At 40.7% G+C, this 26435-nt stretch overlaps 1 protein-coding gene across 2 annotated transcripts in view; it reads left to right on the forward strand.

Moving 5' to 3' along the window:
* BZW2 (basic leucine zipper and W2 domains 2) overlaps window positions 1–20812 on the forward strand; it is a 64110-nt gene extending 43298 nt beyond the window's left edge. For both annotated transcript variants that reach the window (XM_055420530.2, XM_055420531.2), the window contains exons 7-12: window positions 544–653; window positions 4870–5040; window positions 7044–7190; window positions 8817–8955; window positions 19630–19752; window positions 20350–20812. In XM_055420530.2, the coding sequence (XP_055276505.1) occupies window positions 544–653; window positions 4870–5040; window positions 7044–7190; window positions 8817–8955; window positions 19630–19752; window positions 20350–20378 (719 nt within the window). In that variant the 3' untranslated portion in view covers window positions 20379–20812. The remainder of the gene's footprint in view (window positions 1–543; window positions 654–4869; window positions 5041–7043; window positions 7191–8816; window positions 8956–19629; window positions 19753–20349) is intronic.
* The last annotated feature ends 5623 nt before the right edge of the window (window positions 20813–26435 follow it).

The following is a 26435-nucleotide window of genomic DNA, read 5'->3' on the forward strand; positions in this document are numbered from 1 at the left end:
TGAATATTTTAAAATGCTTTTTACAAAAAGTAAAACTGTAAAGTAAATGGTGCATGTTCATCTATAACTTTATTTATTTATACCTGTCGCTATTGATGTTCTTTCTCTGGCATCATTTATCAGCAGATTAGTTGACATGTTGACATTTCAGTTGTGTGGCTCATGATTTATTTGTTGTACCTCAGGATAATTGTTATAAACATGGAATATTCTGAACCACAGAGTGAATTAGAGGCAAAACACTATAACATCCTTGGCTTTGAATATGGTTTTGACCAAGGTAAAAATAAACTTACAGTTAAAACAGGTTGGAATTCGGGAGTTCAAGTTTGAAAAGTACTGTAACTTCTTTTTTTCCTTCTCATGAAAATAGTCTCTTTTGAGTAATGAATAGCCTAGAGAGCTTTGCATTTTTCCTTTGTACCAAATCAAGTCTCTAAGTTTTTAATTTAGTCATTTCGGGGCACCTAATGGGAAATGTTGCCTTATGCATTATCACAAGCAGTTTTTCTTATAAATGGTTTACTCTCTCTCTTTTAACAGGCATTGCGGCCTCATTTGCTGTCAAACTTTTTAAAGCATGGATGGCAGAAAAAGATGCCAACTCTGTTACCTCCTCTTTGAGAAAAGCCAACTTAGACAAAAGGCTGCTTGTAAGTGTTATTTGGGCAAAGGGTTATATGTTTCATGCTTCTGCCGTGGCTCTGCCAGTGTGTGCAGTGTAATACACAAATGGAATGCCCGAGTCTATGTCGAATTGGAACTTAGTTCCTTTTGTTTATGTATTATTGTAAGATAGAAACTAATTCCAGTTTAATCTTCGTTGCATACATAAATGGAATGATAAAATTAAAGAGTCACAGGGGATATGGAGACTTTCAAATTTGGAAGTTTGTTGACATAGTGATAACATTTATCAGAATTACCTGTGTTGCAGCTAATAACTGTAGAAATTTAAAGTTTTAATATGAAATTTGAGGTCACATTGATCTTACCTAATTAGACATTTATGGGTATCTTGGGTCATAGCTGAATGACACTGATCTCAAATACAGGTTAGTTTGTTAACAAAATAAAAGTTTAAACAAGATTCCTTGTTTATACCAAGATTCCTTAGAAACACTTGGATACCTGTGAAAGTGAACAAGTTAATTGTAGTTAATTTGAAACTTCCATTATCATGATTGCTTGATTATATTTTTACTTCTGTACCTTTATATTTTTCAAAGAAAATCAAGAAAAATATTTGCTCTCATAATTTCTATCTGCCCCCTATAATTTCTTTCTGCTAGAAGCCACAGCTGTGACAGAGATTGCTCCAAGTGAAATTGCCTTTACAACTTTAGGACAAAGTCTAAAGTTGAAAGACATGCTTGCCATGTTCTGTTTACCTAGTTTCTTATCTATTTTCTCTTCCAGCATGTCCTGCTGTGCAAAGGTATTGATCCATGGGATAAGTCTAAATCTGGCTCATTGTAAACCCTTGGATTTTCAATGACTTAAAATTCCTTTATCTTTTGCAATTTACCTTAAAATAGCTCTCTTGGAAGTCTTTAGAATTTGATAAAGAAGAAAAATTTAACTCTAGATTCTTGTTGATTTTTGCCACTGACAATACCTTTCATTTTAGTGTGTATTTATTAAGTGTTTGCTTTGTGCCAGGCTCCAGCCTAGAAGTTGCAGAGTCAGTAGAGAGAGGATAGAAAAGTTTCCTGCCTTTGTGGAACCTACTCTCTAGCAACGTAGGGTGTATGGGAGTCACTGAAGACAAGTGAATAGGTTGTTGATGTCTCTGGAAGTTCATATGAAAGAGTGTGTTCTCGTCCCTGAGTCAGTAGCTGTATCTTAGCTCAGCAAGGCCCACTGAGATCTACACGCCCTTTCTTTCTGGGACCCATGGTGAAGGAACAGCTCAGACCAGAGCCCTTCTGTCCTCATGTCAGAGGACAGGAATACAGGACACTGAAGTGAGCCCTTCTGGTGGTGGAGAAGCCTGCCAGTGGGGAAGGAAGATTTAATCCACCCATGGACTACTTCTCCACCTGTGAAGACAGGTACAACAAGGAGGGACTTCACTGAACACTTTTTTAAAGGAGAGCTGGGTGAATTAGTAGGAAAAAAGATACAGTCAATTACTATTTAACACAGAAGACTCAGTTATTTCTTTTTTAAACTTTTATTTTGTATTGAGATATAGCTAATTAACAATGTTGTGATAGTTTAGGGTGAACAGCAAAGGAACTCAGCCATACATATACATGTATCCATTCTCCCCCAAACTTCCCTCCCATTCAAGCTGCCACATAACACTGAGCAGAGTTCCGGGTGCCATACAAGTAGGTCCTTGTTGGTTATCCATTTTATTTTTTTTAATGCCAATTTATTTTTTATTCATTCATCCTTACAATTTTATGCTTATTATCAGGTGTTTTACAAGGCACTCTATATGACTATGGATTAGGGGGTAATAGTGAACCTTTCTTTCCCATATTAAACTTTGAAAAAACTATGCTCTTCTAACTTAAAGCATGGTTCCTTAAAGACACCAGTAATCACAGCTTGGTTAACTTGATTAGGTTACTTCATTTAAAAAGTGTATAATGTATTTCCTTTTTGACAAACATATATCATTTAAGTGTTCTTACTAGGTTTCTTTGTCTACGTATATTTTGAGCATGAAAAGCTTAGGTAGCAGTTTCTACCAGAAACTCCGTGAGGACAGGGTGGCTATGTCGTAGACCATGCCTGCATGCTGCTTGCTGACTTAAAAATGAATGAGCAACTAGAGGGTCATTTCCGCCATCTAGGAGGGAATTTTTGTCTCACTAAGCTGTTTAACAGAATTCCCTCTGCGTTAGCACATTTGGGGGGAAAATAGCATATTCTCAAAGTTTAGCAATTACCTACTTCTATAATACAGAAGCAAGAAAAATATATAGCAACTCCCAGAAGAGAGGAGATGGGAGACATCATTCTCCCATCAGTGGAAAAGGGAACAGTGATCAAGATACTGAGCTGAAGCTATTGAAGAAAGTCAAACAAGCAACCTTTGTCTTTCTGGGGCTTATAGTTTATTGCAGGGGAACAGGCAATAAACTGAATAATTAATTTAAATGTGTAGTATAAAAAAAGTGAAAAGTGCTCTGAGAGGAAAACCAAGTAGGGAAACCGTGAGGCGTGTCTGTGTGGTGTGGGAAGGCCTCATAAGGTGACGTGTGTGAGGAAGCTAACTATCTAGATATATCCAGGAAGAGTATTTCAGGCAAAGCCTTTGAGGCATGGCATGTTGAGAACAGCAAAGGCGAGAATTTAGTAGGAGCAGAAATGTGGAGATCAGCTCAGAATAATAATTTTCAAGATATTACGTGTCAGTCATAAAGACTATGGTTATAGTTCATAAAAGTAAATTAAGAATCACTTTTGATGATGTATTACTCTGAACATAACTTGCAATCAGACTTTGCAGTCACATTCTTCCTTAATTGAATACAGAATGCTGGCACAAATAATTATTAACTTTGGAGTCATGCAACCATGTCTTTAAATTTCTAGCTGCCTAATTAGTTGTTTAACCTTGTTGAGGTTCAGTTTATTTTTCTGTAAAACTTCTATTGTATGCAATTATTAGCAAAATACCTCATATCTAGATTCATAGAAGAAACTAAAAGTTAAATTAGTTCCCTGCCCCCAACAGATTTAGACGACCTATTGACAAATATCAATGACAGAACTTCAGTCAGTTTTGAAATGTTGCTTTAACATGAATGTATGTTATAATGCTGCTCCCACCAACTCTGTTCTGACATTTTGAAACTCATGACTCATCTCAAGGCAGGTTATGGGATGATGGTATACAGAATATTGAAATTTGCATCCTGACAGAAGCCATCTGGCTACATCCCTATACTTGGTCGCAAACTCATTACAGATCTTTCTTCAGAGATTTTTATTGAAGCCCATACAGCCATTAGCCAATATATATATGCAAATCTAGCCATCATAAAAGTTTGAATCTATTTTGTAGACTCAACAGTCTGAAAAATGTGAGAGCTTTGAAAACTCCTTGCTTTCTTAGTTGAGTGTTGGGAGTCACACAGGATTAGAACATGACTAAGTGTTCCTAAGCCCCTGCCAAGCTGTATAAGGTGAAATGGAAATGAGGTAAAAATGTAAGAGCAGCCATGGTGTACTGTGCTTTTTAAAAATTTCCAACAGAATTATGTAATGAATTGAAGAGTTGGTAGGGCAGGTTTAGATTAGATCTCACCATGAACTTAATTTAGAGCCACCATCATTAAGAGATACAGCAAAAATTCCCTGTAGCTCTGAGCTATTTTAGACTAATAGCATTTTCTCATAATGTGAATCGAGGTCTATGAGATGATAATAATCCATATTGTTTTTTTCTTTAAATAGTATCTCAAATCATTTCAGCATTACTAAAACTGGTGTTTGTCTATTAACTCATTAAGGAAATAGTATGATTAATAATTTCAGTTTTTCTTATCGGTTTAAAATAATCCCAGCCTTACTCAATTATCACCTTATTTGTACTTAGTTTAGCAAACTTGGCTTTGTTTTTGCATATGCTACACTTCGATTAAAGTAAAAGTAAATAGTGGTTCCAAATGAGTGAAACTAGTTTATGTGAGTTAACATTTTCTATTCTTTATCAAATTGCCTAATTTTGAAAGGTGTCTTAGAAAGTGCTCAAGAAATATACCTTAAGATGTATGCTTTTGAAAAATCAATCCTTACTCTTTTCTTCATGAGATAGTCTTAAGTGCTACTTTAATATGAAAATGTTCTTTATGCTTGCAGAATGAGCATGGCTTATTGTATGACAGTCTCTCGTCTTTTCTCTCTCAGGAACTCTTTCCAGTTAACAGACAGAGTGTGGATCATTTCGCTAAATACTTCACTGACGCAGGTCTGAAGGAGCTCTCCGACTTCCTCCGAGTCCAGCAGTCCCTGGGCACCAGGAAGGAGCTGCAGAAGGAACTCCAGGAGCGTCTTTCTCAGGAATGCCCGATCAAGGAGGTGAGGACCATGGGCTCACTTCACTGCAAAACCACAGGCGAGGGGCACTGTGCATTACAAACTTTACCTCCCTTAAAGGAGACTGCCCTTTGTTCATTGCTATGAACTTGAGGTCCTTTTCATACCATTTAAATGAGCTCAATATCAAAAACATCCTCCAGATGTTCCAGAAAATAATGATTATTTCCATACAAATGACTTATTTACCAGGTTGCTGTGGTTGTCAAAATATTTCATCTGCCTAATAGATTCATTGTCTGCTGCTATCCACTAGCATTATACCTCAGTTTAAGGTGATTTTTCCCATTTTATTGCAGATTATGTAATACAGTTAAGTATTAGCTTAATGTATGTAGATTTCTATTTTACATTCACGTCATGGATAAAGACCAGTTGGACCAGTGACTTGCTGGCTCCCACTCACAATAACTGTGTATCTGCATATGTGAATACTATGTTTTTGTTTAGCTATATAGTTCTTGTGGCTATGACTGTATCTTTTTTTTTTTTTGGTCATGCCTGAAGAAAAGTTCCCATTTGAACTTTAAAAAAACTTTTATGTGATAATTCAAAAGCTGCATTAAGAGTCCTTTCCTTTTGCCGCTTACTCTCAAGTCCCAAACCCTCACCACCCTGCTTGCCTAGAGCCTTACAACGTACCGTGTATGGTTTAAAGTTTGAGATTTCAAGGTGGATTCTGGCCAGCAGGTGGAAGTGTTGGTCCTAAGTCTCATAACATTAAGGTCAGCAATATATTCACTAACCTTTATCCAAGCAAAAATCTTGAACATGATTTTCCATGGTGAAAAAAAAGAAAAAGAAAAAAGCAAATTGTAACTGTGATATTTTGAGGTATAGAGATGTCACATTTTGCAGCTTTTCCCTGTCAGCTAGACGACTGAGACCCCTCAGTTCCTTCTTTTCTTGAAGGCTGCTTTACCCACTGAAATCCAGGCTGGCAGGAAATAAAACAGTGTACTTTCATTTTAAAAAAGAAAGGGAGAAAAGTAGTTACACTGCTCACAAAGCGATACATAAGATGCATTATGGTTTTTAATTACTCCTTAAGCCCTCCAGGTGGCGCTAGTGGTTAAGAACCCATCTGCCAATGCAGGAGACTTAAGAGATGCAAGTTCAATCCCTGGGTCGGGAAGATCCTGTGGAGAAGGAAATGGCAACTCACTGCAGTATTCTTGCCTGTAGAATCCCCGTGGACAGAGAAGCCTGGTGGGCTACAGTCCATGGGTTCGCAAAGAGTCGGACACGGCTGAGCGACTTAGCGTACATGCATGCACTGAAGTCCTCAGCTCTACTTGGGATTTTATTTCAAAAGAAGAAAGATTTTTTCAAACAAGTTTAATATAAAATACACTGTTAGGCTGAATTTATTCCATATGATCAGGTTTTTAGGATACATTTGCACATTTAAAAGTAATTCTGAAGGGAAAATAGCCTGCTGAGTGTTGCTGCATTGATATATACCATCTAAAAAAGTCTTTGCACTTTATAATTTATTTACATGAGGCATGAGAATATTCAAAAGTGATAATTAAAGAATAAATTGTAGAGAGTGCCTCGTGCCAACCCAAGACATTTTTCATCAAGAGGTTTTAAGTTGAGGGTTGGAGTAGACATGCACAGCTTTGTTGCTTTCTTCAAACCCCAGAAAGTCAGACTGGCTTAAATAATCCTTGCCCTGCTGGACTCAACAGGGGTCCTGCCTGTAAAAGACTAACCCTGAGAAACCAAGATTCGCTGTTATTTTCTATTACCCAGCGGCTCCTGGCCAGAACTAAGCCTATTAATTTGGGGACTAAAAATAAATCCGCTCTGAGAACAAATCATTGTGTTCTCCTCTGCCTTGGAACTTGAGAGCATATGCCAGGAAGGGAGGAACTGAGCAGTGTATTGTCTGCCCCAAACTTTTCCTGACTAAGCACAGAGAGAGGGGCATCTCCTCACCTGCCTGTTCCTCTTTTGACTCCTTTCTTCATGAAATGTAGGTGGTTCTCTATGTTAAAGAAGAAATGAAAAGGAATGATCTTCCAGAAACAGCAGTGATTGGACTTCTGTGGACCTGTATAATGAACGCTGTGGAATGGAACAAGAAGGAGGAACTCGTGGCGGAGCAGGCCCTCAAACACCTGAAGGTACAGGGTCCCAGCACAGCTGTCTTGGCTGCAGGCCAGCTGCAGCTTTAACAGTGTGACAGAAGGGTTCTAATCATAGGGCTCCCAGGTTCAGTCCAAACATATATTTTCTAATGTTTTTCCTTTCAAATATGCCACCACCTAAAATGTTTGAGATGTAAGAGCTTGTGAAATACCTGAGGGTAAGTTCTTATTAAAAACAACATCAGAAAATCCACAGAATAGTCATAGATTCAGTGTTAGTTCGGAGAAGGCAATGGCAAGCCACTCCAGTACTATTGCCTAGAAAATCCCATGGATGGAGGAACCTGGTAGGCTGCAGTCCGTGGGGTCGCTAAGGGTCGGACATGACTGAGCGAATTCACTTTCACTTTTCACTTTCACACATTGGAGAAGGAAATGGCAACCCACTCCAGTGTTCTTGCCCGGAGAATCCCAGGGACGGGGGAGCCTGGTGGGCTTCTGTCTGTGGGGTCGCACAGAGTCGGACACGACTGAAGTGAGTTAGCAGCAGCAGCAGCAGTATTAGTTAAAGAGAAATATAGTCTGTTAGTTTTCCTTCTACCTGACAAAAATTCTTAAGGAGTATTTTTTTTTTAAGTAAGCTACAAGTTGACATTAGAATTTGAAAAGTGAGTGGTGGAAGAAATCAGCTGATTGTATAAATTGTATATTTTTGTATGGGGATACATACGTGTTTGCTTTTATTATCCTCTCCCTGTAAAACTATTAAGAAACAAGACTTAGAACCTGACTTCAGAGTTTGCGCTTGAATTGGGAAGCGAACACCTACATAGTATATACTCGGTAGGATGTAAATCAGATAACTCTTCAATATTTAGGAGAACAACAGAGCAGTGAGTAGCCTGTGCAGGGAAGGATCAAAGGAGGAGTTTGTGTTGAGCTCAGTAACTCTTAGAGAAAATAATAGCCAAACATCAACAGCTAGGGGCTTCCCTGATGGTTCAGATAGTAAAGAATCTGCCTGTAATGCAGGACACCTGGGTTTGATCCCTGGTTTGGGAATATCCTCTGGAGAAGGGAATGGCAACCCACTTCAGTCTTCTTGCCTGGAAAATTCTATGGACAGAAGAGCCTGACAGGCTACAATAGTGGGGTCACAAAGAGTCAAACAGGACTGAAAGACACACACACACACACACATCGAGAACTAGAAGCCAAGGTCATTTAAGACAAAAGGAGCAATATGAACAAAACCATAAAGACATTTTGTGAGGGGATCTGGGAAGAGACCTCTACTCTTCCAGTGGCAGAGCCATACTCCAGGAGTGGAGGAATCACAGCAGCCCTGGGAACCTTCAGAACTTAGGATCTCTGTCTCATTTTCACAATATCCATTAGACGAACACAGTAGCATAGCAATTGTCTCTGACAGAGTCAGAAGTTCCTGTTTGGCCTCTTTTAGCGGGTACAATGAGAGGAATCTGATGTGGTGTGGGGATAAAAAATTCATTTTGGTTGGACACAATATTATAATTTATAATAAGATAATCCTCAAAGTGGAAGTTTTCTAAGCAAATCTCCAGGTGACTGCTGTGCTTCAAGTGGCATCGGCCCTACACCTCCCACAAAAGTAAACGGTCTTCCTCCCCGCTCCTCTTGCAGCAATACGCTCCACTCCTGGCTGTGTTCAGTTCCCAAGGCCAGTCAGAGCTGATCCTTCTGCAGAAGGTTCAGGAATACTGTTATGACAACATCCACTTCATGAAAGCCTTTCAGAAGATTGTGGTTCTCTTTTACAAAGGTATGTATCTGTGTTGTTCTGCCACTGTGTTTCTGTGTTTTGTTCAAGCTCTTTTTGGGCCCGAGTAAGTGCACCGCAGAGGGGAACATGGGTTTCTGCTCATCTCTGAATTTTAGTGAGGCAGCCATATTATGTAGAGAGAGAAGGTATTAATACAAACCCCACAGACGCCTGTGGCCCCAGGTCCCAGTCTGATTAGGACCCTGTGCACTTCTCATTGATGGAAATGGCTAGAAGACTGGTGATGAACTTATAATTTTGGGAGGTGGGGAGGGAGGATGGTGAAAAAGACTGTAATTACTAAAAAGAAGGTCTGTGTTTGAATTGTAAGGATTAGTTCTAACAACAATGATCACCAGAAGCATGTTCAAACCTTTTCAGATACCATCAAGCTGGCTCTAAATTAGCTTTAAACTTTGTGTTTTAGTTATTTGACTCACCCAGTCTCCTGTTTGCCCAGGAAATGACTATTTTTAGATTTTCACATTTACTGTCTGTTCATTGTGTTTATAAGGATTAGGTTGCCATGACAACTGGTACTGCCAGTTTATTAAAAAATGAATGCTCTAGGGTTTTAACTGATCTCAATCTCTATACCTATAGTATATTTTTAAAAAATGATCCTAGACTATCCTTTGATCTAGCTATGTGTCGGAGAAGGCAGTGGCAAGCTACTCCAGTACTCTTGCCTGGAAAATCCCATGGATGGGGGAGCCTGGTAGGCTGCAGTCCATGGGGTTGCTAGGGGTCGAACACGACTGAGCGACTTCACTTTCACTTTTCAGTTTCACACATTGGAGAAGGAAATGGCAACCCACTCCAGTGTTCTTGCCTGGAGAATCCCAGGGACGGGGAAGCCTGGTGGGCTTCCATCTATGGGGTCGCACAGAGTCGGACACAACTGAAGTGACTTAGCAGCAGCAGCAGCAGCTTTGTGTAGTTTTATGAGGAGGTGGGAAGGAGCACTTCAACAATGATACCTTTGAACATGATGAAATGTTTATTAGAAATTACTGCTATCTTAAATGGCATAGCACAGAAAACTAAAGTATAAATTAATGGACTTCCCTGGTGGCTCAGATGGTAAAGAATCCGCCTGCAGTGCAGGAAACCCAGGTTCAATCCCTGGGTCCGGTAGATCCCGTGGAGAAGGGAATGGCAACCCACTCTAGTTTTCTTGCCTGGAGAATTCCAGGGATAGAGGAGCCTGGCAGGCTACAGTCCGTGGCATCACAAACAGACACAACTGAGCGACTAACAGACACACACACAGCAAACACATAAATGAATACCAGTCAAATGTTTCTTTTCTTTTTGATGCATTCCTAAATTTGTCTATTTTGAATGACAGTTTGGAATGTAAAAATTTTACATTATCGGTTGCTAGCTATTTGGGAAAAAAATTCTTGATAGCATTTCACAGAGTTTTAATTGGCTATCCAGATTCTTCAAATGCATTCATCTTGCCCACAAGTATGTGGGTAATATTTTTGCTTTCTCAGCACTAAGGTATTCGGCACAATTTTTTGTGTCAGTGGGAAACTGTGATGACTGCAGAGTCCCATTTGAAGTTCAATAAAAGGTGTTTTTGGTTTTTTTTGGCCAGGTCTGTATTAGACTCACTTGGATATGGTTGTGAGATAGGAACATCCTAAAACTAGGGCTTACATGATACCCCAGATCATGAGATTCAATTCAGTTCAGTTCAGTTCAGTCGCTCAGTCGTGTCCGACTCTCCGCAACCCCATGAATCACAGCACGCCAGGCCTCCCTGTCCATCACCAACTCCCAGAGTTCACTCAAACTCATGTCCACAGAGTCGGTGATGCCATCCAGCCATCTCATTCTCTGTCATCCCCTTCTCCTCCTGCCCCCAACCTTTCCCAGCATCAGAGTCTTTTCCAGTGAATCAACTCGTCGCATGAGGTGGCCAAAGTATTGCAGTTTCAGCTTTAGCATCATTCCTTCCAATGAACACCCAGGATCGATCTCCTTTAGAATGGACTGGTTGCTACTGCTAAGTCACTTCAGTCGTGTCCGACTCTGTGCGACCCCATGGACGGCAGCCCACTAGGCTCCGCCATCCCTGGGATTCTCCAGGCAAGAACACTGGAGTGGGTTGCCATTTCCTTCTCCAATGTGTGAAAGTGAAAAGTGAAAGTGAAGTTGCTCAGTCTTGTCCGACTAGTAGCGACCCCATGGACTGTAGCCCACCAGGCTCCTCTGTCCATGGGATTTTCTAAGCAAGAGTACTGGAGTGGCTTGCCATTGCCTTCTCCGAATGGACTGGTTGGATCTGTCTTAATGCTAGGTGACCCATCAGAACCAGACCTGCAGGTCCTATGACAAACACACCTGTAGTATGCAGTGGCCAAGACGAACTACTTTTTAATCAGTAAAGGCATTTAGGTGGCATATTAACATCCTATTCTTCAGATTTCTCTTTTTAACTATTAATGAATGTCAGCATCTTTCCCCATTATACTTTTTATAACAACTAACAGCTAGCAAAACTGGTGGCTTTGAGTTATTATCTTCAGCCCCAAATGCTAAGGAACAGTGGCCTGGAATTATATCCAAGAAATGGGCACCAAGAAGTACAAAGAAGAGGCATTAGCTGTTCCTTAGGTCATGGCAATCCATTCCAGTATTCTTGCCTGGAAAATCCCATGGACAGAGGAGCCTGGCGGGCTACAGCCCATGGGGTCTCTAGAGTCAGACACGACTTAGCAACTAAACCACCACCACCACCACCACCAGGCCATAGATTAACTAGGTGGTCAGCTTTCAAATAGATTGATTCAGTTAGTAAAGTCTGTGGTGAGTATGAGCAGGCCCAAGGGAACATAGGAAGATAAGTGTCAGCATCAGTTTTAGTCTGGCTTAGTTGTTTTTGGAAATGAAATCAGGAAACTTACAAATAGAAACCTAAACTATATTTTACTGAAAAGTTAAAACTGAATATCATTTTCTAAGTAATTTCACAATTTTCCACAGAATTATACATATAGGCTATTTTTCTGAATAAGATAATTGCATTTTTTTCTCTTGAGAACATGGAATCCCTGAGGAATGGTTGTTCTTTATGAGTGTTAAGAGAGTTACTGGGTTTACATTCCTTTTATGGAATGTTTTTACCTTGGCCTATTTCATTCAGCAAACACTTGTGCACCAGTGGACATGTATTCCATTTGTCTTTATGTGGATTTGGATGTTCTTGCCCTGTTTTTCCAGAGAAGGCAATGGCAAGCCACTCCAGTACTCTTGCCTGGAAAATCCCATGGACGGAGGAGCCTGGTAGGCTGCAGTCCATGGGGTCGCTACGAGTCGGACACGACTGAGTGACTTGACTTTCACTTTTCAGTTTCACACATTGGAGAAGGAAATGGCAACCCACTCCAGTGTTCTTGCCTGGAGAATCCCAGGGACGGGGGAGCCTGTTAGGCTGCCGTCTATGGGGTCACACGGAGTCAGACACGACTGAAGTGACTTAGCAGCAGCAGCAGCCCAGTTTTTCATATGCCTAGGAAGTCTTGGGGACTGTGTTTGTTAAAGCACTCCTTTTCCCCTGCCTGTGTGCATGTGAATCACCTGGGGAGCTTATTAAAACAGATTCCCCAGGGATTCTGATTCAGTGGGTCTAGCCTTGGGCCCTCAGATTTCCCTTTTAACAAATTTCCAGGTGATGCTGTGACTGTTGGTCTCAGATCACTGTTTGATCTAAAGGATATTTACTGAATGCCAGAAGTGACAAATCCCATGAACTATAGTACCATTGTTAAGATTATGCTTAACCATTAATTCCATATACACACAGACATTTTACAAATATCAAATAGTGTTTTGTCTGCTTCTTTTATCTAGTGATGGGAAGCCCTTTCGGAGAAGGCAATGGCAAGCCACTCCAGTACTCTTGCCTGGAAAATCCCATGGATGGAGGAGCCTGGTGGGCTGCAGTCCATGGGGTCGCTAGGGATCGGACACGACTGAGCAACTTCACTTTCACTTTTCACTTTCACACATTGGAGAAGGAAATGGCAACTCACTCCAGTGTTCTTGCCTGGAGAATCCCAGGGATGGGGGAGCCTGGTGGGTTTCCGTCTATGGGGTCACACAGAGTCGGACACGACTGAAGTGACTCAGCAGCAGCAGCAGCAGCAGCAGCAGGGAAGCCCTTTACATTTTGCTTTAAAGCCAGTTTTCAAAAATGTGATGGAAATCATTTCTCCTTTCCCATTTTAGTATCTCTATTACATACACTCATCTTCCTGTGTTTCTAGAACTTGAGAACAGAAACGGGGATACGACTCACCATGTCCCTTCTGAAAACCTAATTGCTTGAATGAATGCCATTATTAAAATTTTTATTTTTATATATTTTATAGAAAAAAATAGTGGAATGAAAGTGAATAAACTTTGAGTAATGCTTTGCAGCAATGAAAGGAGAAAACAGTGATTGGTCACTTACTGAAGATTTCCATTTTGTACTAGTATCTAGATTTTTATATTTCTAAGGCAGCAAGGAGAATAGTAAATCCATCACTACTTTTCTAATATTGCATTATTCACTTTCTAAAATAAATTTCTTTCTTCCTAAAGCTAGGTACTGTTTTCTCAGCATGTAGGTTTGAAAAATATAAAACTACCTTCTCAAGTACTCTTAGTATCTCTGTTATGGCTTTTATTGTTTGCAGATATTTCTTAGGCTAAATTCTGTTCCTCACACACATTTTTCTAAAAGAAGTTTCTTATTCTAAAAGATTTTTGACCTTCTCACGTATAGTCCCAGCTTTCTTAGGGTAAATTATATTTGACTCGTGTGCCTATATGACACTGCTTGTAAAAAGTACTGAATTTTATGTTTCAAGTAACATCATTTTCAACTTAAATATTTAAATAACTGACATAACACTTTGCAGTTGTCATAACACTCTTAGGCTGTTGTCTCTTTGACCCTCATGAAAACCCAAATTTTGAATTAAAATTCTACACATTGAGACATACTTAGTTTTTCTCATCAGGTTATTTATTATACATGTACTGACTGTAAACTAGCCGCCAAGTGTTATGTTAAATGCTGGAAATGAGATGAACAAAATAGTCCCTGACTGCCTGGATTTCAGAGTATAGAAGAAAATCCAAAATTAAAATCACAATGTGTGTGTGTGTTCAGTCACTCAGTCATGTCTGATTCTTTGTGACGCCAGGACTATAGCCTGGCAGGCTCCACTGCCTGTGGTATTTTCCAGGCAAGAATACTGCAGTGGGTTGCCATTTCCCTCTCCTATAATCACCATATCAGTGGCTGAAATAAGGCTGGTACCAGTAAGTGATGATGAGAAGTGGAAGGATGACAGCGGAGGGGCCCCTAACTCAGAGCTGAAGCTAGCCTGGTGAAGGAAAAGGGAAGGCTCTCAAGGGACCAGAGTATTTTCCCCAGAGGTGATGAAGAAGTTGGCCACATAGAAGGGAGAAAAACGCACTGTAATATGAGGGGCCTTAGTGCAATTGCAAAAGTAGGAAGTCAAGAAACACCTGGAGTAACTGGCAAATTTGGCCTTGGAGCACGGAATGAAGCAGGGCAAAGGCTAATAGAGTTTTGTCAAGAGAATGCACTGGTCATAGCAAACACCCTTTTCCAACAACACAAGAGAAGACTCTACACATGGACATCACCAGATGGTCAACACCGAAATCAGATTGATTATATTCTTTGCAACCAAAGATGGAGAAGCTGTATACAGTTAGCGAAAACAAGACCAGGAGCTGACTGTGGCTCAGATCATGAACTCCTTATTGCGAAGTTCAGACTTAAATTGAAGAAAGTAGGGAAAACCACTAGACCATTCAGATATGACCTCAATCAAATCCCTTATGATTATACAGTGGAAGTGAGAAATAGATTTAAGGGACTAGATCTGATTGATAGAGTGCCTGATGAACTCTGGACGGAGGTTCGTGACATTGTACAGGAGACAGGGACCAAGACCATCCCCATGGAAAAGAAATGCAAAAGAGCGAAATGGCTGTCTGAGGAGGCCTTACAAATAGCTGTGAAAAGAAGAGAGGGGAAAAGCAAAGGAGAAAAAGAAAGATATAAGCTTCTGAATGCAGAGTTCCAAAGAATAGCAAGGAGAGATAAGAAAGACTTCCTCAGTGATCAATGCAAAGAAATAGAGGAAAACAACAGAATAGGAAAAACAAGAGACCTCTTCAAGAAAATTAGAGATTCCAAGGGAACATTTCATGCAAAGATGGGCTCGATAAAGGACAGAAATGGTATAGACCTAACAGAAGCAGAAGATATTAAGAAGAGGTGGCAGGAATACACAGAAGAACTGTACAAAAAAGATCTTCACGACCAAGATAGTCACGATAACGTGATCACTGACCTAGAGCCAGACATCTTGGAATGTGAAGTCAAGTGGGCCTTAGAAAGCATCACTACTAACAAAGCTAGTGGAGGTGATGGAATTCCAGTTGAGCTATTTCAAGTCTTGAAAGATGATGCTGTGAAAGTGTTGCACTCAGTATGCCAGCAGATTTGGAAAACTCAGCAGTGGCCACAGGACTGGAAGAGGTCAGTCTTCATTCCAATCCCAAAGAAAGGGAATGCCAAAGAATGCTCAAACTACCGGACAATTGCACTCATCTCACACACTAGTAAAGTCATGCTCAAAATTCTCCAAGCCAGGCTTCAGCAGTATGTAAACCGTGAACTCCCAGATGTTCAAGCAGGTTTTAGAAAAGGCAGAGGCACCAGAGATCAAATTGCCAACATCCGGTGGATCATGGAGAAAGCAAGAGAGTTTCAGAAAAACATCTATTTCTGCTTCATTGACTATGCCAAAGCCTTTGACTGTGTCGATCACAATAAACTGTGGAACATTCTGAAAGAGATGGGAATCCCAGAACACCTGACCTGCCTCTTGAGAAACCTGTATGCAGGTCAGGAAGCAACAGTTAGAACTGGACATGGAACAACAGAGTGGTTCCAAATAGGAAAAGGTGTACGTCAAGGTTGTATATTGTCACCTTGCTTATTTAACTTATATGAAGAGTACATCATGAGGAACGCTGGGCTGGAAGAAGCACAAGCTGGAATCAAGATTGCTGGGAGAAATATCAATAACCTCAGATATGCAGATGACACCACCCTTATGGCAGAAAGTGAAGAGGAACTCAAAAGCCTCTTGATGAAAGTGAAAGAGGAGAGTGAAAAGGTTGGCTTGAAGCTCAACATTCATAAAACAAAGATCATGGCATCTGGTCCCATCACTTCATGGGAAATAGATGGAAAAACAGTGGAAACAGTGTCAGACTTTGTTTTTTTGGGCTCCAAAATCACTGCAGATGCTGATTGCAGCCATGAAATTAAAAGACGCTTGCTCCTTGGAAGGAAAGTTATGACCAACCTTGATAGTATATTAAAAAGCAGAGACATTACTTTGCCAACCAAGGTCCGTCTAGTCAAGGCAATGGTTTTTCCTGTTGTCATGTATGGATGTGAGAGTTGGACTGTGAAGAAGGCTGATCGCCGAAGAATCGATGCTTTTGAACTGTGGTGTTGGAGAAGACTCTTGAGAGTCCCTTATACTGCAAGGAGATCCAACCAGTCCATTCTAAAGGAGATCAATCCTGGATGTTCATTGGAGGGACTGATGCTAAAGCTGAAACTGCAATACTTTGGCCACCTCATGCGACGAGTTGACTCACTGGAAAAGACTCTGATGCTGGGAAAGGTTGGGGGCGGGAGGAGAAGGGGACGACGGAGAATGAGATGGCTGGATGGCGTCACCGATTCTGTGGACATGAGTTTGAGTGTACTCCGGGAGTTGGTGATGGACAGGGAGGCCTGGCGTGCTGTGATTCATGGGGTCGCGGAGAGTCGGACACGACTGAGCGACTGAACTGAACTGAACTGAACTAGTGCAATTGTGGAATGTCTCCTTTCTTACTGTATGTTTACTGATCGTCTGTATTCCTAGTAGGTATTTGGGGGGCGATCCCAACACTTTGTCATCGCCATCTCCCGGTTATAATGAACTCCTCTCCCTACTTTTCCTTAGTGGAAAACACAAGTTCTCTCTCTCCGACATTTGTCAAGGAGCTCCTTCCATTTGTGATTAGATTTTTTCCTACACGAAAGTTAACTTTCTTTTCGATGTTCACACCTTGCCTCAGAGTTGCCCTGTGTCATTGCGTCTGTCGCTTCTTTATTATCTATTTCCCTAGAAATTTGGTCTTGCAGCAGGTGTGTATTATTAAATTCTTCCAAGAGCTTAGCTCTGCACAAAGTTGGTCTGATTTTTCAGTGGATGATATATCCAGTAAGTTTTACCAGTCATGTATAGTCCATTTCACAAGCACAGTCACCAACGAGGATTCTAGTATTTGCATGGTCTCTTTTGGCCTCTGCAGGGCAATCAAACGCAGGAGTGAGCTCTCAACCTTCATAAGGAAGACACGAGACAGAGTGTCACTAAGCTACACTCTTGTCGCCTTTGCAACCTGCACATTGTATCAAACATGATTCATTATGGTGAGAAGAAAAAATAGAATTTCCCTTTACATGTTTAGTTCTATATTTTATTTTATAACATTAACAGTAGTAGTTGTTAGTACATGCATATAGTTTGTAAGCCAAAAAATATACATATGTTGGGATGTATGTGCTCAAAATTGTCTTACTGATAGGAAAACATGATGAAAATGTTTGGAAATTACTAATATAAATCACAGGCATCTTAAAGATGTCATAAAAACAAATCTATAAAAGGGACTTTTAAAATCCATGTTTGAGACAATTAGTGTTCCTGGAAATTTTCTGCAACGCGTTCTTACCCATTAACAAATCACTTCCTCGAGCTGTGAACCATTTTCTTCCTATGGCTATGAAAACTGGGCCTTGATGGCCAGAGGTAGGAAAGTTCTTTTATCATTATGAGTGAAGAGTGCAGAGCTGGAAACATGAGAAACTCAAAGACTAGAAGCTAAGAGTAATTCCTTAGGACTCCTGATTATAATTTCTAAGTCTAATCCTTGTAAATTAATAAACCCAGATTTCTATCTTCCTTTGCAAAATGTAGTATATTTAATGATCAAAATGAAAAACACTTATATATTTTCTAAAACCAATCATGTGCATTTTTAGTCAATTTAATCTCTTCAATTGAATCTGAGAGCCAGTTATTAATTTTAAAAAACAAGGCTTTTGTTATGAAAAGATCAGTGATATTATGAATGAAAACAGTATCAAATCATTTCTCTTGTTTTTATAAGTTAAAGGTATATTTTAACTACAAAAACATCATTAGAATGATTTATCAGCATTTGTAATGGATTGGGCAGGCATTGGGGATAATAATAAATCCTTCCATTTCATTTCACACTCCAAAACCCCAAAAGACAACCCATTAGAACATTGGCAAAGTATGTAGCCCTTTCTATTCTTAACATTAACTATTCTAAGTTCATGATAACTTGAGGGTATCAATGTCTATTTATGGAATTTAGAGTTTTAGGTAGTAGATAGTTCACAGATAACACTTTCTCTTAAAAACCTGTTCAGTTCAGTTCAGTCGCTCAGTCGTGTCCGACTCTTTGCGACCCCATGAATCACAGCAAGCCAGGCCTCCATGTCCATCACCAACTCCCGGAGTTCACTCAAACTCATGTCCATTGAGTCGGTGATGCCATCCAGCCATCTCATTCTCTGTCGTCCCCGTCTCCTCCCACCCCCAATCCCTCCTAGCATCAGACTCTTTTCCAGTGAGTCAACTTGTCACATGAGGTGGCCAAAGTAGGAAGTCTATCTAACACGTCTTTCCTCTGAATAGTATAAAAGGAAACCATTACTTGTGTGATTTAGATATTGTGCGAAAATAAATTTAGTACAGCGATAGAGTGATGTAGAACGTTGGATTCTGTGTATACTGGTCCCATGGTATACCCAGAAAACTCATCTTTATATTTAATCATTAATATTATCATTATTGCATTCTATCTGCAATATATTTTTTTTTTCATTTGCCCTTTTGTTCTCCTCAAGTAAATCCCCTTAAAAGACCAGTCATTGGAGGTCGCTGCTTAATCAAGATGTGTTTGAAACTGGCAGGACAAAGGGTATTCTGAAATGCTGGAATTGCTGATTCATTGGCAGAATCACAAAATAACCCAGTTTCCTCCCAGCAAATTAGCACTGTGAGATTTCCCAGTCCCACCATCATCACTAAAGTACTGATGATCCTATCTGCTGGGCTTCCCCAATGGCTCAGAAGTAAAGATCCCACCTGCCAATGCAGGAGACAAGGGTTCCATCCCTGGGTCAGGAAGGTCCCCTGGGGAAGGGAATGGCAACCCACTACAGAATTCTTGGCTGGGAAATCCCATGAACAGAAGAGCCTGGAGGGCCACAGTCTGTGGGGTCACAAGAGTTGGACACCACTGAGCAACTAAACAGCATCACCACCCGAACTACTGACATGCACAGGACACTGTGCTAGGTGGAAGCAAGTGTGGTTCTTGTCTCCTGATAAGTTTCAATATGAGTTTCTTTCATAACAGAGTTTTAATATTTGAAGTGATTGCTTTCTATTAAGCTGTAAGACATGAACTTGCTTTAAAACATGGTATGTATGTAATAACTTTGAAATGTTTGATTTGAAATTGCAGCTGATGTGCTGAGTGAAGAAGCAATATTGAAGTGGTACAAAGAAGCACATGTTGCCAAAGGCAAAAGTGTTTTCCTTGACCAGATGAAGAAATTTGTGGAGTGGTTACAAAACGCAGAAGAAGGTATGATTGTATTTAACAACCCTGGTGGCCATTTAGCAGATCCTTTCTCACTGTAATTCAAAATAGCTCCTCCCTCTACAGATTTTTTTTTTTTTTTTTGGCTTTGTAAAACTGAAGTTCTGAGCCTTCATTTCTGAATCAAGGCAATGAAAATACCTGCATGATAAACAAAACAAAATCTCTTCAATTATCCCTAATGGAGGACAAATAGGAAGAAATAATCAGATGTGAAAGGAAAAAAATAATTACATTTATGGGATTATGTCAATTTTTGTAGCGCCTTTATTGGTTGACTGGTGCTTAAAGTGGGAAGAACAATGATGATGAGACTAATCCAACGAGGCGTGAGAAGTTGACGATCCAGAAATATACAAGTAGTTATAGTCACCAGTAATATTTCTGAGTATGTTGCCTTTTTAGAAAGTCAGTTTCATTTAAAAATCGAGGTTTGCTGTCTGCCCTGTCTGTGACTCTCTTAGTCAGTGGACACCCAGGCAAAAATGTCTTTTTTAGGGGACAGGGAGATAAGAGTAGAAACTATTTCCTGACCTCGTTTAACTATTTCCTGACCTGATTTTTCTCTTTCTTCTCTCGTAGAATCTGAATCTGAAGGTGAAGAGAATTAGGTGGCTCAAGAAGCACAATACCTAGGTCACCACACAACACTTTTATTGGGAATGCTGAGCCATTTGAGAAGAGAAACTTGGCTTCCGTTTTCACAAAGGAAAAAAAAAAATAGGATAGGCTTCCCTTTTGCCGAGAGGGAAATGGTTTTTTGTTTTGTTTTGTTTTTAAATGGAGCCCTGAGGCGTCAGCGATTATACTTGGGACTCTACCTCTCACTCACTATTCGCTAACTTAAAGCCATTCAACAGGGAGTCCAGTAGGTATCTGAGGTGAAATACTCCAGAGACTCCTCTTTTTTTAGCTGTATTTTTCAGGTACTGTGTGGTGAACGCCCCACTGGTGTCTATTACAGGGCCACTTTGGTAGTTGTGTATCTGCTCGTGTATGTGATTTGACAAACCAGTTTTTTAAAATAAATGGCTTTTTAAAAATCTGGGCTTATATTTTCAACGCTTTTATTTCTTTACTGTCCTGACTTCTTGTACTAATGACATTTCAGTGTCAGGCTTTGTTTCCCATCCAAAATGCTGAATGGTTCTTGTTGATCAAAGCACTTCTACTCCTTGTATCATTGGCGAATATATTTCAGCTACCTTTGAAGTGTAATAGAAATCCACCCAAAAGTATAGGCACACTAGCTCCGATACCATAAATTGATAATACTATCTGTGTGTGAGGATGTCATTTCCATTATGCAGGAAATAATAAAGACAAGAATAACTGTACCCAAGAATGATTAGAAGTCATAGGATAAAGAGCTTTACAGCCCCTTGAAGAGACTAGCATACCCCAGGGGGCGCTTATATATTCTTTCCTAAATTGTTCTCCTGGAAAATGTTCCTCTTTCATTCTGGTTTTTCCTTTCAGTCTGCATCTTATTTCTTCCAGTCCATTAGTTCATGGCAAGCCTCCATCTGCCTCTCCTTCTGCCTATATAAAAATAAGAATATGAAGTTAAATGGTATTCACATCATAGAGTGCATATTCAGTGTGTTTATTTGAAATGAAAAAATGAATAATTTTTATTGAAAACAAACTTGGCAAACTAATTTGACAAGTACTGACTGCCAGTTAGTATACATGGCAGGCACACTCTGTAAGTTAAATCTTCATCTCTGATGTTTTGACAGATATTTAAAGATTAAAATATTGAAAATTACATTCAATTTATAATAACAATTTTATATGTCAGCTTCTTTGTAAATTAGATTTAAGTTTAAATCAGCATGTTCCCTGTCATTTTAGGGATCTTGAGTAAGATGTGTGAAGAAGATACTTCACTTTGCCCCACTATTTCCAAAGTATCCACACTGTCCTAGGTCTTAGTGACCAAGATGGAACTAAAAGTCCCGTTACTGAGTTCCACACCTATGCCCTTTTGCCCCTATTTTCTGCTGTCAAATTATAATGAAATGTATGTTTCTATAGTTCAATCAGAAGGTTTTTCAAGAAGGTTCAGCAGTACTTCTACTGAGCAAACATCTGGGAAGTCAGTTTCCTAATGTATAAACTATAAGGAATTATCAGGCTAAATACTTAATGTTTTCTCGTACATAATATTTTTTCCAAATAGAGCTTAAGATAGTGATTTTCAGGTAAGTAATCATGGGTGAGGGGCTCCCCAGGCGGCTCACCAGTAAAGAAGCTGACTGCAGTGCTAGCGACACCAAAGACTGTTTGATCCCTGGGTCAGGAAGATCCCCTGGAGAAGGGCATGGCAAACCACTCCAGTATTCTTGCCTGGAAATGGACAGGAACATGATAGGCTACAGTCCATGGGTTCACAAAGAGTCGGACACGACTGAGGTGACTGAGCAGGCATGCACAGTCATGGGGGAGAAGAAGGATGCCTATCAGCAAAAACTTAAGGAAGCCTAACCCCTTTCTTTCTCTGGAAGACAAGTGTCTCTTTTTAAAAATAAAACTTGTCCTAATTATAAAACTAATTGCGTTAGTTATCTATTGCTACACAGCAGATTATCCCCACATTTAGCAACTTTAAACAACAGACATTTATCCTATCAGTTTCTGAGATTTGGATCCACGAGCAATTCAACAGGGTGGCTTCCAGCTTGGCCTCTCCTGAGTTTGCAGTCAATCTGTTGGTGGGGCATGCAGTCCTATTGCTTCCAAGCGGACGGTGGTTTTAAGATCAGGCCACTCCAGATGGCTGCTCTCTTGCTCTGTCTACATCAGCAGTCCCCAACCACTTTGGGACCAGAGACCAGTTTCCTGGAAGACAATTTTTCCACAGATAGGCAGGCAGGGGTGGGGCTTCGGAATGATTCAAGTGGGTTACATTTATTGAGCTCAGGAAGCAGGAAGCAGAGCTCAGGCAGTAACGTGAGCAATAGCGAGTAGCTGTAAAGATGAAGCTTCTCTCGCTTGCTGGCCTCTCACCTCTTACTGTGTGGCCAGGTCCAGGTTGGGGAAAAGAAAGTGAAAGTGTTAGTGGCTCAGTCGTGTCCCACTCCTGGCAACCCCATGGACTGTAGCCTGACAGGCTCCTCTGTGCATGGGATTCTCCAGGCAAGAATACTGGAGTGGGTTGCTATGCTCTCCTCCAGGAGACCTTCCCAACCCAGGGATCGAACCTGGGTCCCAGATTCTTTACGTCTGAGCCACCAGCAGGGAACCACTGCTCAGTAAGTCCCAGCCTCCCCTACACCCTCACCACATGACTGACCTTATGTCTTAGTCATAGAGTCTGATCTGTAAATGCCTCCTTGCTCCAGCCCCAGGTGCTGATTGTTAGATCAGACCCCTCTACTTGGACAGTTTAAAAGGAGCGGCCTTTCTGCTGGTTTTCCTGGTAACTGATGAGCATGCCTGATGTCAGTTCCCTTCTGGTAACCTCCCTTTGCCCCGGTACCAGAGACTGCCACATCTTGCCCTGGCGTCCTTGCTGCTCTCTACTGACATGGTGGGGTGTTGCTCCAGGATCCTGCTTCAGACAAATTTAAGTTCCCCCATCCATTAAAACATTAATGTCCCTGTTGCTGCCTTGGAGCTCTTTCTTCAGTCTTGAGGCTGGGTGAGTGTGGGCCCCTGTGGGGCCTGTGGGGTGCAGCCCCAAAGCAAGGATTGGTGGACCTCAGTTCCTTGGTGACGTTTGGCTATAGACTCGTGTCCCTTTCCACAGGTCCTCTACTTGGGTTGCCTGAGAGTCTTCATGGCATAACCCCTGGCTTTTCCCAGAATGAGTGGTATGAGAAAGGCAGCCCTGGAAGGGCTATCTTTGATAACTAAGTATTTGAAGTGACCTAGAAGACTCTTGTGAGTCCCTTGGACCGCCAGGAGATCCAACCAGTCCATTCTAAGGGAGATCAATCCTGGGTGTTCATTGGAAGGACTGATGCTAAAGCTGAAGCTGCAATACTTTGGCCACCTCATGCGACGAGTTCACTCACTGGAAAAGACTCTGATGCTGGGAAAGGTTGGGGGCAGGAGGAGAAGGGGACGACGGAGAATGAGATGGCTGGATGGCATCACCGACTCTGTGGACATGAGTTTGAGTGGACTCCGGGAGTTGGTGATGGACAGGGAGGCCTGGCGTGCTGTGATTCATGGGGTCGCGGAGAGTCGGACACGACTGAGCGACTGAACTGAACTGAACCATACTGTCACGTTCTATTGGTGGCACAGACCAACTCAGGTACAGTGCGGAAGGGGACTGCATGAGGTGTGACTTCCAGACAGTGGGGAGATTCGAGGGCCCTCTTGGAGGCTGGTGACCACAGTAGTATTAATCTCTATTAGTTAGCCTATTATTATTAGTCTCTATTAATACATACTAAAATAGTTTCTAGTTAGATGAAAACTGTATGTTAAACAGAGTTTTTAATCTGAATAGATTAAAACTAGTGTTAATGAGAGCACTAAAAGGCAGTGTAGGAAATATCTTTTTTAAAATATTTTTTAATTTGGCTACATTGGGTCTTCATTGAGGCCTGTGGGACCTTTCCTTGTGGCGAGCAGGTTCCAGAGCACAGGCTCAGTAGTTGCAGTGCAGTGGGAGGTAAGTTGCCCCATGGCTTGTTGGGAACTTAGTTTTTATACTTTAATGTTTTCATATTTTTTACAAATATGGCTTTGCTTAATTCTTTCAAAAAATTAGGTCTGTTCTGTACTATTTTTATTCTGCTCTTTATTAAGTAGTGTTTGATACCATTTTGCCAAGTCAATAACTATCTTTCAAGTACATGATTTTAAAATATAATTATCCTTGGTATGAGTGGAGCATAATACTCTTTATGTTCAATGTAAGTTCAATTACTACTCTTTCTGTTCAAAATATCTTTAAATGTTTTGCTTTTAAAAATAACCATTTAAAATATTCTGACATAAGGTTTTGTTCATCCATGGTTATTCAGAAAAAAATAGAAATGGAATTTGGGTCAAGGGATTTGAATAATTTTAACAGTGGAGTCTTACTTTTGAATTTGGGTTTTTAAAAAATCTTTATTTGGCTGCACCAGGTCTTAGCTGTAGCACACAGAATCTTTAGCTGCAGCACGTGGGATCTAGTTCTGTCCCCAGGGATTGAACCTGGGCCCCCTGCATTGGCAGTACAGAGAATATCTTATTAAGCCAAGAAAAGCAGCTGTCTGGAAATACATCCGGTCCAACATGGCTATAGGCAATTATTTCTTTACACTAAGTTCTTCTGAAAAATGACTAACTTCAAGGTTCCTTTTGATAGATGCCTTGACACCTCCATGGGATTAAAATATTTCTTCCAGGAAAAACTTTTTAGAGCTAATCTTTGCATCCTTAAACACCTTGTTTTGTGTGTGTGTTTCAGCTGTATACTTACATCTAAGAAAGGAAAATGCAGTCTGTTGACTGAATAGAAGCTAAGCACACCTGTGTGACCAGGGCTCCAATGAAGACCACGAACATGAGCACAGCCCTTAGAGAACGCCCCCTCCCAGCCTCCACCGCCCCCTCCTCTAGGTAGATCATCATCCTGAGTTCTGACAGCTTCGGTTCATTTCCCCTGTGTTTGAAGTGACCGCACATAGTATCAGTTCACTTAGGCCTTCTTTTCTTCAACTTTACCTAGTTTCATTGTCAGTATCTATGTTGAATTCTTTTCTGGTATGTGATTAAGTGGACCCTGTCAATCTACAGACAATAATACCCAGCTCTTTCAGCAAAAACATAAGAAACATGAGGACACTTATTTTACTGAACCAAAATGTTGCCCTGTTTTCTTTTTTTTTTTTTCCTGTTTTCTTTTAACACAGAAAAGAATTCTGCTCATCAGAGATCATTTTGGAAATCGCGGGTATTTCCTTATAGTAGTCATTACAAAAAAGAAAACTATGCCTGTCTTCTGTGAAGACTAGTTGCGTTTTATATGGGCAGGATAGATGTTTTAATGACATCATAGATTCCTGTGACCAGGAATTGGGTGTCCTTGCACCCAGATTTTGACTTTTCCTTCTGTGTAAATAGAGGAGTAGAGAAATGAATTTGTAATTGGTTGGTTTGAGCTTGGAGGCACCATTCTGTCATTAATTAGTTGGTTAACTTAAATAGTTAGTCACTTGTTCAGTTGCTAAGTCATGTCCAACTCTTTGTGACCCCATGAACTGCAACACACCAGGCTTCCCTGTCCTTCACTATCTCCCCGAGTTTGCTCAACTCTTGGTATTTACTTTGCTTAATTGTAAAATAAAGGCTTGTACAAGATCAGTCCTTAAACTGGGCCCTCACGGTAAGACTGTTTTCATCAGATGCTCAGATTCTTAGGTCTGTGACCTGAGAAAGGTAAAATATAATTAGGCTAGATTGTGGGTTCTTAAATGTCAGCATGCATCAGGAGCACCCAAATGACTGAAAATTGATTGCTGATCTCACCTCCCTGCTCCACTGAGTTTCTGATTCAGTAGGTGTGGCTCAAGGTCTGAAGACAACTTCTCAGTGATACTTGAGTCCCCTGGTGTCAGGACCACACTGAGAGCCACAGAGCCAGATGGCTACCAAGGTCCACTCCTGCGTGGCCATCTGCAGTCCGCTAGTTCTTCAGTAAAGGAGGTGGGTTGTATTTT

Source organism: Moschus berezovskii, chromosome 3 (genome assembly GCF_049115385.1).
Source record: "Moschus berezovskii isolate FMDL1 chromosome 3, NW_MosBer_1.0, whole genome shotgun sequence".
In the NCBI taxonomy this organism is placed as follows: Eukaryota; Metazoa; Chordata; class Mammalia; order Artiodactyla; family Moschidae; genus Moschus; species Moschus berezovskii.